This window comes from Populus nigra, chromosome 14 (genome assembly GCF_951802175.1).
Source record: "Populus nigra chromosome 14, ddPopNigr1.1, whole genome shotgun sequence".
NCBI lineage: Eukaryota > Viridiplantae > Streptophyta > Magnoliopsida > Malpighiales > Salicaceae > Populus > Populus nigra.
The window spans coordinates 6,638,451-6,659,832 of record NC_084865.1 but is presented as its reverse complement, the minus strand read 5'-3'; the positions used below and the strand labels follow the sequence as shown (position 1 = coordinate 6,659,832).

Sequence of the window (21,382 nt, the reverse complement as noted above, 5' to 3'; positions counted from 1 at the left end):
TTTCGTATAAAAATAAATGAAAAAAATAAATAGGGACTAAATAAAAATAAATAAATAAAGATAAGGATAAGAAAATGAAAATGAAAAGAATGAAAACTAAAATTGAATAAAAAAATTAAAATATTAAGGGATAAAAAAAATAAAGAAAAGAAGAAGAAAAGAACAATACAAAAATAAAAATTAAAATTGAATTAAAAAAGTAAATAAAATAAAATGTTGAGCGATAAAATAAAAAAAATCAAAAGAACGTTAAGAAAATAGCAAATGAAAAATAAAGATCAAAATTAAATAAATAAATAAATAAATAAAATAAAATATCCCGAGATGAAATTAAAAAAAATTAAACTTAAAAAACATTAAAAGTAAAAAAATAAAAATAAAAATTAAAGAATATAATTAATTTTTGAAAGGTTCACCTGAATTTCTAAATTACAAAAAAGAAAAGATAACCAAAGTCTAACCATACCTTTTTCATGCACACATGCCCCACCAATACAAAAGGGACGACACATCTCTCCAAACGCGGTCGTGGACGCGTGATTTTGGAAACCATGCGTTACTTGACTGTTCAGAAAAATGAAAATATAGAAAGCCCCCTTTGCAAGTTTAGGACATGTTTATCTGTCGTAAAGTAGTTTTTAGAAAATTATTTTTTAATTATTTTTTGTATTTATTTATAATTAAAAAAATTAATTGATAAAAAATACTTTTTGGTTAATAAAAAATTTAACTTGGTTTTCAAAAAAATATATTCCTGAAAAATTTAGACAAAAAACACTTTCTGGAAGTTGTTAAAAATTTAGAAATATCATATTATTTACTGATTATATCAAATTTGGTCATCAAACTTTTGATTGCTATATATATTTTGTTTTGAATATTTATTTTTTAATTTCATCTCTTAAAATTTAATTTTTATATTAACTTTGATCCTCATTTTTATAATTGTTATTTGTTTTTTCTTTATTATTTTTTATTGAAATTTTTTATATCCTCATTCTTTTGATTGTTACTTATTTTATTTAAAATAATTTAAGAAATGTTAATTATTATTATTTTAATTTCTTCATCTTTTATTATTTTTATTTTTTAAATTTGATCTTTATTATTTTGATTATTATTTATTTTGTTTGAGATAATTTATGAAATTTGTTTTTCAATTTTATTCTCATTCAAATTTTTAATTTGTAAAATTTGTTCCTCATTATTTTAATAAACTTGAAAAAATAAAACATGAATAAGTTATTTTTCAGTTTATTTTCCATGACATAACCAAATACTGAAAAGTATTTTTCAACTTATATTCTATTACACAATCAAACATAAAAAAATAATTTATTTTTTTAGAATTAATTTTCCAAAAAAATAAAATACATTTCAGCAAACGGAACTTATATAATTTATCTGCAAAAAGGACTCACTTTATGTTGTCCAAAAAGTTCAAATTTTTAGCAAAAAAAAAATAATTCAAAAACCCAATGAGAGAAAACGAGAGGAAAAGGAGAAATGTATTTGCTTTGTTGTTATTATTTGAGCTTACAGATAGATCCTTTACTCGGTTCTTGAAGCAAAAACCAAACCTTTGAGACAGATAAGATAGCCTTTCTCCTCATATTTCAGGTATTTATGTTCTCAAGCAAGCTGAGAGAAATAATTTTTTTTGGGTTTTTTTTTATGAATTAATTGAAATAGATTCTTGTTTTGTGTTAAGGATTTGGATAGTTAATTGATGGTGAGATATCATATCATTACTCTAAGTTTGTGTAGCTTTTAGCTTTAGTAGGTGGTAGTTGAATTTTGAGTCTTGATGTGTTGCTTTGTAACCACTTCTATCTATTAGTTGCTTCGCTTGGGGGGAGGGTGTTAAAGAGGTTTTATTGTGTTTTTCTATGTTTGAAGTTCAGTTGGATTCTCCAAAATTTGGTAATATTACATGTCTTAATGAATCCCAGTTTGTAAATTGACTTGCTTTTTTTGTTTTCTTTGCTGTGTGGATTTCTGTTCAATTATTTGCAATGTATCCTTTTTCTTAATTTTTTTGAGGGTTGTTGACGCGTTTGAGCATTTTTACCATTCTTTTGTCAGGAAATTTTGTTGCGAGCGAAATTTGGTATCTAGTTGATGGACTGTTTGTGTGAGTGTGTTTTGTGTTGTTTTCATGCGTTTAAAAGATGATGTGATGGAAGAGTCAGAGATATATAAACAATATCAATACAATTCTGGGGATCCCAGACATGAGAGATCCCAGCCTGCTTCTCAGGCATATACACCAGACCCTGCAAGCAGCAGAAATTCCAATATGAGACTTGCTGACCTAAATGCACCACCACCAGAAGTTAAACCTGTACTTAACTATTCCATTCAGACAGGTGAGGAGTTTGCTCTTGAATTTATGCGTGATCGAGTTAATCCTAAGAAGCCTCTCATTCCAAATGCTGTTGGTGATCCCAATTATGCTACTGGTTATCTGGAATTAGAAGGCATTTTAGGCATTAGTCATAGAGGGTCTGAAAGTGGATCAGAAATTTCGATGTTAACTATAGTAGAGAGAGGTCAAAAAGAATTTGAGAGGACGAACTCGTCTTTACATGAAGATAGAAGCAACTATGGGTCAGTTCAGTCGGTTCCAAGAACTTCAGGTTATGAAAGTCGTGGAGTGCCGCTACATGGCTATGCTTGCTCCTCTGGAGTCTCCGATAGCTCCTCTGGGAAAATGAAAGTTCTCTGCAGCTTTGGTGGTAAAATCCTACCCCGTCCGAGTGATGGAAAACTGAGGTATGTTGGAGGTCAAACACACATCATGCGCATAGCAAGGGACATTTCTTGGCATGAATTTAAGCAGAAAACTTTAGCAATATATAGCCAAGCTCTTGTGATAAAGTATCAGCTTCCTGGAGAAGATCTTGATGCCTTGGTTTCTGTTTCATGTGATGAGGATCTGCTAAATATGATGGATGAGTGGAGTGGAGTTGAAGATAGAGAAGGATCACAAAAACTCAGAATGTTTCTCTTCTCAATGAGTGATTTGGAAGATGATCAATTTGGTCTCGGCATTGGAGGGGTTGATTCTGAGGTTCAGTACATAGTTGCTGTCAATGGCATGGATGTGGGAACCAGAAGAGAATTGGTCCTGCATGGTTTAGCAAGCTCTTCAGGAAATAACTTAGATGAGTTAGATGGATCAAACACAGACAGGGAGACAATTAGTGTTGCAACTACTTATGTTGGGCTCAGCGCTTCACCTTTGACTGACATTTATCAGTCTTCTCAACCTACTCTTCAAAGTTTTTCCAATGCCTATGAGGCCTATCCACAGCTTTATCGTGGCCAGATGATGGATCCTAGAGACACCAAGCAGTTTCCATTGCACTATCACCGTCACTCATCTAACTACTCCTCCTTGGGAGAAATCCCATATGCAAGACAACTTCATGGGCTCATGAGTGAAGAAGCAGATTTGTACGAGGGACAGCAATATAATAGCTTTCAGGTAAAGAATTCACAGATATCTGTAAAGGAGGTGAAGCCAAGGCCTGATGGTTCAATTCAACAAGAGATTGACCCAGGAAAAACTCATCCAATAGAGAAAGGTTACCCTGCTCCAGTTGATGAAGTACTAGCAACAGCTGTTGTTCCAGAAGGAGATATATGTACTGTGCCCTCAAAACATGAGGGAAAACACCTAGAACCGAAGAAGGTTTCTTCTTCCGCTGATGATGTGAATCAAGTGCAGGCACCTAAATCTTGGGAAGATGATCAACACTCTGCACCCAGTGGTGCTTCTGGTCCAGGAAATGCTGATTCCGCTTCTAATCAAATTGACTTGAGCTATCTTGAGCTGTCTATACCTCAGAGGGCTTATTATTCAGAGAGAATACCCCAGGGGCAAGCAGAGTTGCTGAATAGATTATCAAAGTCTGGTGATTCACTTGGCATTCAGTTGCTCAATACTCATTCATGTTCTGACATCACTGAGAACAATCCAACTACAAAATCTGTGGAAAATTTCCATGAGAGTAATCTGGCTGCCCATACTGAACACTCTATTTCAACTGAAAAACCATCATGTACAGACTCTCAAATCATGGATGATGGAGTCTCTGACTTTGAGACAGATATTACCACAGGTAATCAAAGGAAGCCCCTGGTTGATGAAAAGGGAGAAATGGGATCTGGACATCCAGCTTTGTGCCAAGTAACTTCTGTTGTGCAGCATAAGGATCCTGCAGCTGATCCACCAGATGAACAGGATGAGATAAAAAGCAGGGATGTCTCTGATAAGGACAATCTGGGGCATTCTCAGCCATTTTTTTGGACAGAGAGCTCAACTAAAGATGTTGAAGGAATACCTTCTGTTGGTGTTTCGTCAACCAAGCAGGCAGAAATCCAAATAGATATTAACGACAGATTCCCTTGTGATTTCCTTTCTGAAATATTCTCAAAAGGGATATTTACCAAGGATGCTTTTGTTGTTAGTCCAATACATAATGATGGAGCTGGTGCGAGTGTGAACATGGAAACTCATGAGCCTAAGCACTGGTCTTATTTTCAGAAGTTGGCAAAGGAGGGGTTTGTTAAAAAAGATGTGTCTATTATTGACCAGGATCACCTTACTACTCCGTCTGTTCTAACAAATGTAGAAGATCATAAATCTTATCATTTCACACCTTCAGCAGCCAGTAGAGATTCAGTGGGCCATGACTATTCTCAAATTAATTTTGGCCAAGACAATCAAAATAATTTACCTGGAATGGTAGTAGCTGATTCTACAATGATGTCTGATTTTGATCCTTCCCAATTGAAGGACACTGAAAGTATGCAGTTTGAGGCTATGATGGAGAACCTACAGTCGCCAGAGTCACAGTATGAGGTGTCTCTTCTCAATTTTAATTTGATTTGAGAGCTCATTTCCTACCATGCCAGCTAAACTTCACTCTGATGCTTATAGGATGGGAAGTTGGATAACAGGAATGATGGCCTTCCTCCTCGTGATCCTTCTCTGGGAGATTTTGATATCAATACCTTGCAGGTATCTATCCTAGATATATTTACTCATCTGTATTATGATGTAACCTGTCCTGTTTTTAGTGTTCAAAGTAATTTACTTGTGCCATGCCTAAATATTAATTGACTCAAATTTCAATTGGTAATACATATGAAAAGAAACCAAACCTGGAGATAGACCACAATATGCTTCCTAACTAGTTTTCCTTTTCTCCTTTGTGCTTCTGTGACTGTGATATGAATATGATGAGTTTGCAGGAACTTATGGATGCATTTCATTCCTCTTGCATGCTTATGCTCTTCCATCTTCTACTTTAAAAAGAGTTCAATTTACTATTTACCTTAGAATAACATCTGCTTAATTCCTTTTTACCCTTTTATGGGTGATTTAACAGATCATAAAAAATGAAGATCTTGAAGAGCAGAAAGAGTTGGGTTCTGGCACTTTTGGCACCGTGTATCACGGAAAATGGAGGGGAACGGATGTTGCCATTAAGATGCTAAAAAAGATATGTTTTACTGGACGATCATCAGAGCACAAGAGACTGGTAACTATTGCACAACTCCTGATATGCGTTTTCATTTTTTTCCCCTAAAAATAATTGTTGTTACCTACTTTTGAAAAAAAAAAAAATATAAGAAGAAAGCCTAGAAGATTGTCTAAGTTGGTGGTAAAGGACCAAGATGACAAGTGGAAAAGTTAGAGACCAAAATGTATAAGATTGACAAAATTGACAACTCAATTTTGACCGACAAAAGGCCTCATTGGTGAAAATATTTTTATTTAGGGTAAATAAATACAAATTTGGATGGTTAAGGACTCAATAAGAATTTTGGAAGGCTTAATTAATTTTATTGAGGACTTGATTGCAAGGAAAATCAGTTTTTGGAGTCAATTTAGGTATTAATTGGAAGAAATTGAAGTTTGGAGATTGAAATTAGACTTTGGAAGGTTTAATTGGTCAAATCAGGGGCTTAATTGTGAAAACATTAAAGTTTGGAGGCCAATTAAGGACTTAATTACAGATTCCCAAGACCAAGGACCAACTTGTAAGTGGCACGCAATTTCAGGGGTAGACATTGGTCAAATCAGGGGCCAAATTGAAAGGAATTGAAATTTTGGCTGTCAATTAAGAATGAAATTGAACAAATTGAAAACCAAGGACTCGTTTGTAAAAGGCACTGAATTTTGGAGCTGATATTTGAATTTGATAGGGGTACAATTGCATGCAATTAAAAGTTAAGAGGCAATTATGAGTGCAATTAAAAAGAATTGGAAGAGTAAGGACCAAAATGAAATTTGTCAAATTTCAAATTAAAAAAACTCTAATTTCTAGGGTTTAACCTAGACGACATGTCGTTCACCCACTATTCATCTCTTTCCTTGGCAATTTTGGATAATTGAGTAAGCATGTTTGGGCGAATAAATGTGGCGTCTTTGATCATCTCAGGGGCTGTAACCACCACCACCATTCAACTGAGAAACACCCCTTTTACAACCCCATGCTCGTGAAATTGAACGTTTACACCCCAATTCTTCCTCAAAAGTCTCCAATATCTTGTCCCCGTTTAGCTTTCTCTACATTTTTAGATTCTGGGTTGATCGAGTTGACACATTTGAACGAATGAATGTGAAGTTACAAATCTCCAAATTGAGCAAGATTGAATCCAAACAAAATGTGTGCACCTTCTCTACCAACTTTAGGTGGTTTCCGCTGATGTTTACATCGAAGTTGCTTCGGCGAAGCCTAAAAAATGGTCAAACCCAATCGGCCTTTTGTGACACCCATTTTTCAAAAACTAACCATTTTTTTCATGTGTTCACTCTTGAAAGCCTTTTAGAGGATTCTTATCAAGGGTTTTAAAACCTCACTTTTAAGATCAAAAGGCCAGAAATAGCTCTTTGCCCTCTAAGTCTAGCAAAACCACCAAGGACAAAAACCACCATTGTAAAAAAAGCCTAGTACAAGAGTTTCCAATTGTTAACTTTTATCTAGAATCTTCTCATTTTGATCAAAGGGCTAAGCTTTGATCAATCTTTGATTGAATTCACCAAAAAAATCCTAGAAAAAACCTATAAATACTCACTGAAAATATGAAAAACAAACAAGGAAAAGGGGTAGAAAAAAAGAAAAAGAAAAACGTGGGGAAATATTGTCAATAGACTCTATTGTGAAGGTCCAAGAGCTTAACATAAAAGGTCTAACAAGCTTTGAAGAGAGAGGTGAAAGGGAAAGAATGAAGGAAAAGAGAAGGAAAAACAACAACGGATAGCAAGCAAGCTTGGAGAAGGTATAACCATGTAAACACTGGAAGTTTAAAGGGTGGAGTCCATGTGGCTTGCCCGTTTATGCTTTCTTAATGTTTAATGACATTTTAGGCTTATTTTGGTGTCCATGGTGTTAAGTTTGGATGTTGTTTAACGTATAAAAATGTAGTTTTTTTTTTGCTTGATTTTGGTTTGAGTTAATTGTTAATGTTTCTGGATGTTTATGAAACGTTTGGATGTTGTTTTTGCTGAGATAAAATGATTTTTGTAATCTGCCAAAAGTAGCAGTGGCTATTTCTGAATTGTTAGCTCATGTCCTTGGTTCCTGAGCTTGACTTTTGTCCCAAAGAGTTAGTTTTCGATGTAAATTTAATGCATTGGTTGGCTGTCAATAGAGCTGTAGTTTTGGTTTTAGGAATTTCATGTATATTTTCCATGATTTGTGGTTTTTTGTTGTTTGTTTTGATTAAAATGTTATGAATATGGCAATATGGTTGTTATGGTCAAAAACTAGAAGTTTAAAGCTTCAAAAGGGCATTTCTGGGTTTTTGCTGTTGAATGTTCTTCACGTCCATCCGAAGAACATTGTCTTGAGTACTAGTTTGAGGTTTCATTTTGATTCGATTTTGGTTTCTGCATGTTTGTATGACTTGTTTAATCGATAATCTAAGGTCTTCATGCATCAATAACAATTTTTTTTATGGATTTTTAATCCTAGGATTTTAGTTTTGAACCAAAACCTATTTTGACGAAATCGTGTTGATTCTTTGATAATCGAAGTGAATGGATGCTTAATTCTTGGTCCATGCATGATTCCGAATAAAACCTTACCTTTGATTGCTTGAAAACTTGTCTGGATTGAGATTTGTGTTGTTGGGTTCGGTGTTCTTCGTGCTCTTCATTTTCTCTGGTTTTGATCCGTTTTGACGAATAATTTTTGAGTTTTTTGTTTGTTTTTTCAAGTCTGATTTGTATTGGTTTCTAGTTTAAGTTTTGGTTTGTTTTTCGGGTCAAACCAGTGGTCTTTGGTTCGGTTTAGATAGAACCAAGGGTTTTGGGTCGAACCATGGTTTTCGGTTTGATTCAGGGTTGAACTAGTGTTTTCGAGTCGACTTGAGTTGTTTTGTTTTGGGTTAGGTGCTTAGGCTTTGTTTGGTTGATTACTTTTTTGTCAAGGCATTTTTGGCCTAACGGGTGTTGTTCGGCAAATACGCTCTTAGATTTATTTTGACAAACACACTCTTAGATTTTTTTTGAATAAAAATGGTTTTTTTGCCAAACATACCTAAATAAATTCCTAAAATTCTAAAAAATTTCAAGAACCAATTTAAAATTATTTGTGGTCCCTCACTTTACTTATTTCAGCAACTTTATTTAATATCGGGGTCGTAGACTTACACTGTAAGATGTTGATCTAATATTAAAATACCTGTTTTTTGTCGAAATCTCAAAAATTTATATAAAAAAAATTCTCATTTCAAAAATACAAAAATGTATTTTATTTGGTGTGCATTCGGCCAAGTCTCTTAAAAGATAAAAATTATATTTTTCTTAAAAAAATATGTATAAACATATGGTATGATATAACATTTTTTTATATATACATAAAAATTCAAAAAATATCTTTGCATGCACTTTTGAATTTAATAACCAGTTTATTGAATTCATAAGAACTTGACTAATATTTCAATTACTTCTAAAATATTAATTTATGAGAATTAATGGTTAATATTCTAATGTAAACATTAGACCTACAAATAGATTGTCATTTAAATACTAGAAGTTGACTAGAAAATTCTCATAATTATTTCGGGTATTTACCAAATTTATTCAAGAATATTTTTTTTCGCTACAATAAACAAGTTGTGAAAAACTCTTTTGCTTTCAAGGATAGATGAACCTTCTCAGGACACCTATATAGATTCTTTTCACAAGAATTTATTTAGGCATACGAGTCCATAATGTAATTGAAACGCTAGATTTATTCATGAGAATAAATCGTTATTTTAAGTCATAGATGGACCATCAGTTAGGAATCTATTAATATATTTAAGTCACATCTAGACCATGCAATACCGTTTACCTCAGATAAGGTGCACTAGAGATGCTAATATCTTCCTTAGCCATAATCAGTTCCTTATCTTAGAATTTCATATGAGATTAGTCTGCCTGAATTTTCTAGTAACCCTAAACCAAGTAACTAAATGAGGTCTCCTTGATCCCGATGCCCTTCACGCTATGTGGACACCTGCCATAATAATTTTATGCTATTTTGTGCTATAGCCATCATTGGAGACGTCTGTTTTTAGTTTTCTGCAAGATGTACATTGGCCAGGATCAGCTTCCAGTTTCCTCTTCTTGTCATATCCTTTTCTTAACGCCATGTTATATAATCTATTTTCACTGGCATCACCAGACCTTAGAGTTTTGGCGGGAAGCTGACATCCTTTCAAAGCTCCACCATCCAAATGTTGTAGCATTTTATGGCGTGGTTCAAGATGGACATGGGGGGACATTAGCTGCTGTGACAGAGTACATGGTTGATGGTTCTCTTAGAAGTGTTTTACTTCGCAAAGATAGGTAAGTTGTGCACTTTTGCAGCTCTTTGAATTTCAGTTTGGCTAAGTTCCAACTAGTTTGGAATTTCATACACAGGCAGTCAATTGTGTTGTGTTCTCCTGTTCCTTATTTTTCTAAATCTTAACTTGCAGGTATCTAGACCGTCACAAGAGACTTCTCATAGCTATGGATGCTGCGTTTGGAATGGAATATCTGCATTCAAAGAATATTGTGCATTTCGATTTGAAATGTGACAACTTGCTTGTGAACTTGAAAGATCCCCAGAGACCAATCTGCAAGGTAAATTCTAGTTGTATGAAGAACAAGCCAATTGCATCAATGATTGTGTACTTTCTATACAGTTTCTTATGAATGGATGGCTCAGGTTGGTGATTTTGGCCTGTCAAAAATCAAGCGAAATACTTTGGTTTCTGGAGGTGTAAGCGGAACTCTACCATGGATGGCCCCTGAGCTGCTAAACGGAAGCAGTAATAAGGTCTCAGAAAAGGTAAACGTTTCACTCCTGAAATTACTCTTGTCAATGGCATGAGAAGAGTGTAATTTTATAGAATTGTACAGAATTAGATTTTTGTTCCATTCAGACCTCGGTTAAGTTTGTTGCTGACATGGTGGAAGTTTCAAAATCTTCGTTGGCATTTGGTGGTTGAAAACTTTATCTGAATCTCTACTTTCTGTTTCATCTAGTTTGTGACAAGTTGCCAAGCTGGTTTAAGCTTTAAAATTTTGTCCTGCTTTTATTACCTTTTAGTTGACATATACGGAACTTGGTTTATGCAGAAATTTATCTCGTCATTCTTTCCTTTCTCCATCATCTGTAGTCCTTGTTGTTTAATGTCCCTTAAGATCAGTTACTAATCTTTAATAGATCTCAGGTTGATGTGTTCTCTTTTGCAATTGTCTTGTGGGAAATTCTGACCGGTGAGGAGCCATATGCCAACATGCACTATGGTGCAATTATAGGTATAGTTTCTGTACTCCTTTTCTTTTGTTTGTGCATGCACGTGTGTACCAAAAATGCCAGTGGACATCTACTAAAATACAAATTTGAATTTAGTCTTTCTATTCATATGGATTTATTCTCACTGCATGAATGCACATATACGATATGTATTTATACGAGGAAATAATGCTGAGATACTTTAAATGATCAAGAGGTGATGAAAATGAAAACTTGCTTGAAAAATCAAGTCACTGGGTCTGATATTGTTCTGTTATAGACTTGTGTCTCATGTACTGAAACTGGGCTATCTGTGGATCTTGAATGGGGTTTTGTTATGTGATGGTATCTAGACTTGGAATAGTTCCATGCCAATGGGCAAATTGTACTTCTAGGCACAATCTAACCTCTGGAACTTGGAATATTATGCACATTATCTGCAGCAATTGCACAATAAATCTGCTCCTCTGACCTGTTGGTGTGCTATTGATGTCAGTTGCATTTATACCCTGTGCTGTCTACACGTGTGAATATTTATCCTTGCGTGTAGGAGGAATTGTAAACAACACGTTGAGACCAACAATTCCAAGTTATTGTGATTCTGAATGGAGAAGGTTGATGGAGCAATGTTGGGCCCCTAATCCTGCTGTTAGGCCTTCTTTCACAGAAATTGCCCGTCGTTTGCGCACAATGTCATCAGCTGCTAGCCAAGCCGAAGGACACGAACACAAGGCATCAAAGTAATGGTTTCACATTTCCTAGTTTTCACCCTCCCATGATATGTTTCATCGTAAATTGATTCATTTTACGCTACTCTCCAAAAGAGAGACTTGTATCATGTTAGGAAGGAGAGATCGGCTTCCATAATGTTTTTGAAATGGAAGTGATTCTCTCTTACAAAAATCTGACAAGTACTGTTTTATTTCAAAATATTAACTTTAAAAAATAATATAAATCATGTTTTGAGTTGAATTGTTTTTTTATGCAGTATCAAAGTCTTGATGATTAAGCGGTTAAAAGTTCGAATCTCACTATCTTATTTATTTGATAAAAATTAAGCACAATGTAGTGTAAGCTTGTGCAAGTTTTAAACCTAAAAGGGTTTTTAATTGAGGGTGTGTTAGAGAATAATAGAAATTATATTATGAGATTTTATTTAATGGTTTAAACTTTTAGATTAAATTAGTTTCTTGATAATTATATTTATTATTGAATTTTGTACTTTCATACTTGTCTACCCTCTCATCCTTGGGTCCTAATTAGTTCTTTATTGTTGATGTTGATTTTTAGTTTGCTAGTTAGCTTGACATGCATTTTATGGTTTTCATAGAGTAATTAATGATATTTAATTAGTTATATGTTATGGCTATTTTGATGAAAGAGATAGATGCAAGAGGTTAGAGAAAATAAAATCTATAATTCATTAAAAGTTATAAAAATAAATAAATATATTTATTTAGGATTTTTTTTTCTTTTATCTATTTATTTTTTAAAATAAATTTCAAGAAATAACTAATAAAATATTATTAATTATTTTTTAAATACCATAAAATTTCTCAACTTTATAGTTCTAACTATATGCATGATATAGCAGTTTAAATTTTTGGAGAACTTGCGAGTGTACTTTATCACTTGAGTCAACATTTATTCTTTTTCAATAGTTTTTTCTTGTTCTAATCTTAAGTTATCATAAAATAATAATAATAAGTGGCCATGTAATGAGATTTCAAAAAGAATTGGTGACATTATTCCAAAGATAACTTCCATATTAAATATAAGATAGGTATCCATGTATTTTTTTTTTCTTGATGAGTTCCCTTGTAAGAAAATTGATAAAATACTATATTTTGTCCCTATCAAGTTTTGTTTCTTGATGAGTTCCCTTATAAGAGAATTGGTGAAATATATTTTGTACATGTCATGATTGAAAAACATGATCTTCAAATTTATCTCTATTCAGAAATGCAACATTTTAAATAAATTATGAAATGAGCTTCACAAATCATGATGAGAAGAAAGGAGAGAGAAAACAAAGAAACAAACTCTGTAAGTTCACTGAAACTCTGATTATAACACCACCAATATCATCAAAAAAATATTGAGAAAATAAATTCAATAACATCAAGAAAGATTACCAATGATAATTAGAGAGTGTCATGCTTGTCGTCTAAAGATGGCAAGTGCCTCACTTGCTTTTGACAGCAAGTGTGATCCACTTCAATTATCATTAGTGACTCATCCATTGCATTTTAGTATCCACATATTTTTTCTTTCAATGAGTTTCTTTGTAATTTTTCCTATAATATCAAATAACACATCAATAATAAAATAAATAAATAAAGAGTTTAGTTTATGCCTATGTCATAGCAAAGACAATGTAATTAGTCTGTGTTTATTTTTTTTATTAATTAAAAAAATTGATGAAATATCATATTTTGTACATGTCATGACTGAGAAACATGACATTTCAATTAAATTATGAGAAGGGCTTCACAAATTACAATGAGAAGAGAGGAGAGAGAAAACAAAAGAAATAAAGAAATAGACTCTGTAAGCTCACCGAAACTCTGATTATAACACCACCGGTACAATCAATTTCGAGGAGATAAATTCATTGGCATCAAGAAAGGTTAACAACGATAATTAGAGTGTGTCACACTTGCCGTTTAAAGGTGGCGAGTGGCTTACTTGCCGTTAACGGCAAGTGTAACTCGCTATAGTCAGTTTGTGACCTTTCTTGGTGTCATTGGACTTGTCTCGTTGAGATCATTCTGATAATACTAATGGTATTGTAATTGGAGCTTTAGTGTGCCTCCTGGATTTTTTTTCTTTTTGTTTCCTTTTCTTTCTCCTCTCTCTTTTCATAAATTACAAGGAGAAATGAAAATAAAGAAAAAAGCCTTGAAGACACACTTAATCTTTTATTACAACACCATTAGTATCATATAAAAAATTCTCGACGAGAGAAATCCAACATCACTAAAAAGTTCACCAATGGTTATTACAGTGGGCTGCACTTGTTGCTATAGGCAAGTAAGCCACCTGCCATCTTCAGATGGCTAGTGTGGCTCACTTTGATCACAATTGATGATCTTCTTTAATGTTGTTAGATTTATCTCGTCGAGATTTTTTTGATGGTACTGGTGTGTCTTTTAGGGCCTCTTTGACATATCTCATTTCTAAATAACAATAATTTTGAATGTTGTTTGTTTTTTCAATCGTGACATATATAAACTATACTATTTTGCCAACTTTTTTAAAAATTATGTTATTTTACTAATTGTTTTTGAAAAAAAAACCATGGTAATGTGAGTTCTCACGGCTATAAAAGTTTTTTTTTCTATTTTCTTAATTTTTTAAGCATAAAAAAATGAGAAGGGGTTCTACTTGTTTATAAATTTAATAGGACACAATAAGTCTATGCTGCCAATGTTGGTTAACATTGTGCACATTAAATTGGTGCTTAGATAAACATGTTTTTCACTAGAAATCCTATCACGGATGAAATTATTTTATATCAAAGATTGTGTTATTTCTAGGGTTGAGGATGCTCCATTCTTTGAAATAGTTATTGTTGTGCTGATTCATCTGAATTTGGCAGGTATGTTTTTAAAGATGCATCGGTATCTTTAATGATGAGGGCATTGTATATTTTTTAATCTTCAATATTTGGGTTCTAGTTAGCGAATGCTTGTGGTGATCTTATTTCATCATCATTTAAATTATCTAGTGAAAGTCTTATGTTTCTTCAAAGGATAAAAAACATGGAATTTTTTTTAGCAAAGATAATTTCCAAACATAATCATAGACTTGTTTCTAATCAATGCTTAGTTTTGTGATAAAATCCAAAAAGTACTTTCTAGGATCATATCAACATCATAGTTAAGCTCTTCTCTTAAACTCATAGATCTTATTTATTATCCTGATATTATATTGAAAATGAAGTCTTTAAATTCAATAGTATATCATCATTAATAAAATTAAGGTTTAGAAATGAAGAGAAGATATCTCGGGTTAGCAACTTTGCAAAAAAGTATAATGCTCATGAAGAGATGCTATGTTCATGGAGAGGAAGTTGTTAGGACAACTAACTTCGCCAAATGCTTTTGTTCATTCTCTATCATAGCTTGAAAGTCTAACGGCTTTTCAAGCTGATTGAAACATGGGATATATATAAAGCAGTTGATGGTTATATATATAACCATCAACTGCTTTTAGATCATAAAAAATGGTTTTTCATTTGACATAATTGAGGAGCATTATTATAAAGTATAACTATTAGACAACAGAAATAACATACATAATTTGACTATTGTTACGTCCTTTTGACCATTTTTTTGTCAGTATCCTAAATGTTTTTATAAGGTAATTACAAGCAATAAAATGTTCTAGTAATAATGTTGTTTTAACTATATTTGAACTACTATGTCAAAATTATTTTGTCTGCATTTGGCATTCTTAAAAATGTGTGAAGAGAATCAGTTGTTGGAAAAACTATATTGAATGCTGCAATGGAAAGTGTACCTATAAGTGCTCAATAAGAGGGTCTCAAAAATGGATTGAAAATTACAAGAGTTGTCAAACAACTTTATAAGGACAAACAAAGCAACCTCAACTATACACTTATATATGCCTTTGCTAATGTATTTGAAAGGTATTTTATAAGCATTTATTGATAACAAATTTTAATATTGATTTGAGATTGGTATCTAATAAGAAGCTTTTATTATAAGAGACAACATGGTAATTGTTGAGATTTATATTCCTTTTCATAACATATTTTGACTAATCATCTTAACATTTATAATAAACAAAACCATTCGCATTGAAAATAGTTTTTTACTTGAATTTTTTTTTAGAAAACACTTTGAGCACTAACCTAATTTATGCATAAAGCTTCTATATTGGCAACACTATATAGATTTTGTGATAAGAATCAAAAAGTAGCATATCATGTTTTGACAAATTATCAGAGCAAAAGCCAAGATGATGAAAAAGGCATTCAATAGACTTATTTATGACATTTGAGTCGAGCAAGTTTCGAGAAGCCCTTTAAAGTGGCGTCAAACATAAAGTTGAGTTCAAAGGAGGATCAAGCTTTGATCATGAAACCCAAGCAAGAGACGAGGTTGTTTAACATGTCTTAGAGCTTGGCTACACAACTTTATATTGATGATCATAACTTTCAATTTGATTGTTGGATTGAGCTGAAATTTTATCATGAGATTTTAATGACCATGTTTCCTGCAGGGTTAGAATTTTATAGTGATCAAATATTGGAAAGCCCTTATAATAAGGCCAAGAAGTTACTTTAGGGATTGAGATTTTATTTATACAAGTCTTGGGCTTTGTGTTTTATTTTACTTGTACTTTTAAAATAGCTTATATTTGGGTTTTAATTTAGTTCAATAATTTAGTAGGGTTTATTTTGTTGAACTATTAATATTTTTTTCAGTTTTTAAGTTGTAACAACTTGATGATTTCAGAAACAATATTAGAAAGGATATCTCTTGCTCTTGGTTCTTTATTCAAAACTTATCAAATGTTCTTTCTTTGTGATGTTCAATCTTTATAACTTCGGTTCTTGGTTCATTATAATTGTCAGGATTTTCATTCAATAACTATAATTTCTTAGTTTAGATAATCACTGGGTCAAGTTTCATCAAATTTGATTTTGGATTTCTTGGATTAAGATTGAATCTTGATTATAGATTAGAGAGTTCTTACCCTCTAGATTCACATCATTATGAATCATAAACTGGGAGACAATGTTTTAGCATTCAAGATTAGATTATTTATCTAGGATCTCAGTTAATATGATCAAATCAACATGTTAAGCATTGTGACATTTGAACTCAAATTCAAGCCAAATTAATAGATGGCAATATGGTAATTTAAAAAAACTCAATAAAAAAACATCTAATAAAAGTGGGAAAGCAATGAAAATGAAAATACAACAATTACTCACCATTGAAAAAGAGGAAAAAAGTTCATTACCACTAATAGTATGACCAAACAATTTCCTTGATTTAATGAAACTTGTCGTATCATTAAGCTTAACTTAATGAATTTGTATAATGGTATTTGGCTTATCTTAATATTTGTACATCTTTATTTTGTGAAGCTCTCTTAAAATCTCAAGTTAATTTAAATTCAAGTAAATGTAATAAAAATATTTAGATTACTATAGTGTCTATATATAGCCATAAAGTCTTGGTCATTATTAATTATATATACCATGGGCTACCAATAAAAGAAGAAGGGACAATGATTTTCCAGTAATTGAGCCATTGACATCACCCTTGAGAACAACATCATAGATGCCTTTATAGCTTTTTGGCTAACATTTATATAATCAAAACAACTTTTCTCAACATTGACAAACACATCAATAAAACATTATTGGTACAACTGACCACCTATAAAAAAAAGTGTTATCTTCAAGGTGTTCATTAATCCAAAATAGTTTACAATGCTTGTATTTAAAAGTTCTATCACCAAAGTCTAACATATTCATCATATCTACATGTATAAGCATTTTTAAAGAAGTCTATGAGGAAAAAACAGTAAGATGCATCAAAAAATGAATTATAAAGAAAGTGAAAAACATTGTATGGAGGCTTACACTTCCAAATCCTTTTATAAAAAAACCTGGCTAGATAATCTTGATTATTGAGTAGGTGAGAGATATATGTTATGGTTGACATTAGAAAGTGCGATAAAGGTAGATACAAACCCTTTATTAGTGGAATCATTAGGAACTTACAGGTCAGATCGATGTTTTTCAACTCTATAAAATGATGAAATATTTATAATTTTAAAAGAAAATAATAGGATTAATCAAATTTAAAACATGGTTAGGAGATGACCAACTAAAGCTGATAGTGTGTTATAAAAGTAAAGGCCATCGGCCATGAAAATGATAAATATTTGATAATAATTTGATTTGAAAGCTTGTCTAGAATGAAATCACTACCGTTAACTTATGCATGACTAACTGAATCAATAATGTCATCATCCTAGTTATCATGTCGTAAAATATGAGAAAGAATATCATATCATAAAAAGTGATCAACATCATTGTGATCAATATTTACTTAATAATTAGAACAATCAATTCTATACATAAAAAAAAGTTCAAATCGGAGTTTGTTAAGGATTATTTCACATGGGTCAAATTTTGATGTGATCCTGGCTATGACATCAAAGGATTCATTAGGAGTGTTCATTTAGTCTATTCTAAGGCCTAAAATGAAGTGGATACAATAATAAGTAAGTCTTTGACTTACTTAAGACATCAAGACATTGTTTTCGTTAGAGTTATAGATTTCATTCACTACAAGAAGTACTTAATATTATTGAGAACTTATGTTGTAACCTTTGATTTACTAATTTTACAAGGATTCCATATCAAATATGAAGAATTAACTGGTCAGAAATTTATTTTTATTTTACAAGGCATCATGTTTTTGTTCAGCAAGTATTCTTCGACAATTATTTATCTTAGGTATTTTTCCCTGTCATATACAACAAAGGGTGAAAAATAGTTTTGGACTATTATTTTATTTATTTTTATTATATCTAAACCTTATTTTAATTAGTTTGGACTTGATTTAAATTGGGCAAATTTCTAACCCATTAGTGTTAGGGTTTTATAATAAATACTCTTTGTAAGGATGAAATAAAAAAAATATTTGATAATATTATGGTTGCCAAATTTATTCAACTTCTGTGAGAAAGATTCTTATATTCTTAGTTCTTTAACAAACTAAATTGACTTATCGAAGATTAATTGGTTTCATGACATCTTTCTTATACTTCTCGTTCATAAATTGGTATTCGTAGGGTGAGGGTTCTCATTCCAATAATGTTAGTACCTTATGATAGATTTTCATTGTGTCACACTCATATTAGACCTGTTTTGGTTTTTCAGGATTTGTTGTCAATCTAATTATGAGTTACATGACCACATGATCATCAAGTATGCATCAATTGGTATCAGAGCTAGGCTCTGAAATTAGGTCGGATCTTTTTTTAAAAAAAAAATTTCTTTGTGTTTCACAAGTTTAGCTCTTTGTGTTTTTGGCATCTCATAACAAAAAGAAAGTGTTTTTTTTATATTTTTTTAATTGTCCTTAAACATATAAGTAATATAAAAGGCCAAAAAAAAAAACAAGAAGAATAGATGCTATTCAATCTAGTTTCAATTTTGTTATGAAAACATAAAAAATAGAGAAATCAAATCAAACCATCTTAAAGTCACTTCAAAATTCATATACTGCTTATTTGGGGTGAAATAACACTATATGTTAAATTTCGGCTCTTTTTTATTTCATTTGATTGGGGTTTCGATTCTAAGTTAAATTATATCGCAAACTTAACATATATGAGTTTTCAATACCTAGGCATAAGATAACAATTTATAAACTAACATATATTAGTGATAAGGTACAAGGATACTACATATCAAACTTGAGATTGTTCCAATATCATTTGGTCTGAATTTCAGTTTTGGTGCTTAAAATTATGTAACGTGTCAGATTTGCGTCTAGTTATAAAAACATGTTTAGTACTATTTTTTTAGTATTTTGAGTTTATTTCTTTTATATTTGGGTTATTTAAGAGTCAAATAAGTGTTTTCATTAAAAAAATTTTGTTTTATTTCGAATTTTCGTATCATCTATATTTCGTATGAATTTGCTTTGTTACTCTTGAAATCATAATGATAATTTTGTTTTACTTGTTTTCAATATATTATTGATTCTTGAGTCACTTTATATATATTTGGATTGCGTTACGATAACCATTGACTTTGGTTTATTGATTTTCAATTTTGAAATAACAGTAATAAGGTGAGCCGAGAGCTAAAAGGCAAAATTAATTAAGTGAAAAGCCTTAAATTGTGTGAAATACAGGAGTTATAAGGATTTTTTTTTGTTACTAATTAGTTTTGTAGATTCAAAGATATCTGAAAATAATGACTCCACTATATTGAAAGCAGATAACATCTTTCAGATGCAAGCTTTCTTCAAACACTTGAGCTAATAACTAAGGTGATGTAGGATCTGGAAGATGAGATGACTTTGATGAGACAACAAAATAGTGGAGTTCAACATAAAGTTAATCGGAGGGAATTCAATACAAGTAAGGAAAAGAAATTTAGGTCACGAGTTTCAAATACTTGTGATCATAATGCTTTTATGATGATAGATAAAGAGCACAAGGCAGAACGAATTACAAAGGTTTATAAGGAAATCAATAAAGAATGTGAAGAATTGAGAGTTTTGGTTCAACGCTGAAATGATGAAAAACAAAAAAAGAGCACCAATAGTTATCATTCAAAAATATATATACAAATGGATGGCAAGAGGTACTTATTTGAAATTATTACCGGCTATTACTTTCATACAAAGTTATTGGCAACAAGTGCGAGCAAAAAAAGAACCTCTAACGAACTAAATTAACCTACAAAGATTAACTAGTTTCGTGATATTCTCCTTATACTTCTCGTTTGCAAATTGGTATTTGTAGGTAGAGGTTCTTATTCCAATAGTGATGGTGTCTTAGGACAGGTTTTCATCTTGTCACATTTCTATATGACTTGTTTTGGCTTTTCAAGATTCGTTATCAATCTTATTATGGGTTGCGTGACCACGTGATCATGAGATTGGCATGAAAAGAAAAGAAAAACTAAAAGGAGGAAAGAAGCAATGAGTTAAAAGGAACAACCAAAACAAACCTAGGTTATAGGTGCCAAGCATAACAAATCATGATATAATCATTAGCTAGCCGAACACCAATTTTCTTGACATGTTAGGTATACATACACACATGGATGTGGAGGTGTGAGAAAAATATGAAAAATTCAATTAAAGTATAAATGAAGACTAATCATTATACTTAAACTAAGATAACTAGAAAAGACATTGAAGATACAAAAAGCAAGAAAAGTATCAATTGGTGCACCTTGCATGAAAGACTAAGCAAACCTATACAATCTTATGATATGACATAATATATATGAGTCAGATGGTTAATTAAGCTTTCATATCAAATAACATCAATGACACTCTTTATAAATTAAAATGAAAAAAAAATCCTAAACAATGTTGTCCTTGTAAGTGGAAAGACATAAAAAGACAAGGAGAAAATACATCAAAACACACTCAATGAAAAAAGGAGGCCAGATACTAATTCAATTCAAGAAGGAAAAACCATGTCTAAAAAGCAAATAATTAGATAAGCAAAGAAATTTCTTAAATACAGAGAAAGATGCAAAACCCAGATTGAACACAATAAATTATGATGGAAAACTAGACTAGGCATTCCCAAAAAAAGAATATAAGCTATAAGGATGAATAAAAAAATAAGCAAGAGGTCAGCTAGAACACAAAATAACCAATGGACATCAACGAAGCTTTTAGAGAAACAAAGCATATTCGTATGTTGCATCTAATGTATTGAGCTTGATCTTCGTGTTAGAACAAAACAAAAATAAAAAAGTAAAAAAAAAAGGGGGAAAGTTGGATTAAAAAAGCAATAAAAAGGGGAAAGATGTTATAGAAACATTTTGGATATTAAATTAATTATAA

At 31.7% G+C, this 21,382-nt stretch overlaps 1 protein-coding gene across 1 annotated transcript; it reads left to right on the top strand.

Moving 5' to 3' along the window:
• Window positions 1–1,430: 1,430 nt before the first annotated feature.
• LOC133672906 (uncharacterized) lies at window positions 1,431–11,762 on the top strand. The gene is made up of 9 exons (XM_062093464.1): window positions 1,431–1,620; window positions 2,086–4,870; window positions 4,949–5,029; window positions 5,400–5,552; window positions 9,690–9,853; window positions 9,985–10,132; window positions 10,218–10,340; window positions 10,726–10,813; window positions 11,341–11,762. Exons 2-9 carry the CDS (start codon window positions 2,159–2,161, stop codon window positions 11,532–11,534), a joined length of 3,663 nt encoding a protein of 1,220 aa, XP_061949448.1. The 5' UTR covers window positions 1,431–1,620; window positions 2,086–2,158; the 3' UTR covers window positions 11,535–11,762.
• The last annotated feature ends 9,620 nt before the right edge of the window (window positions 11,763–21,382 follow it).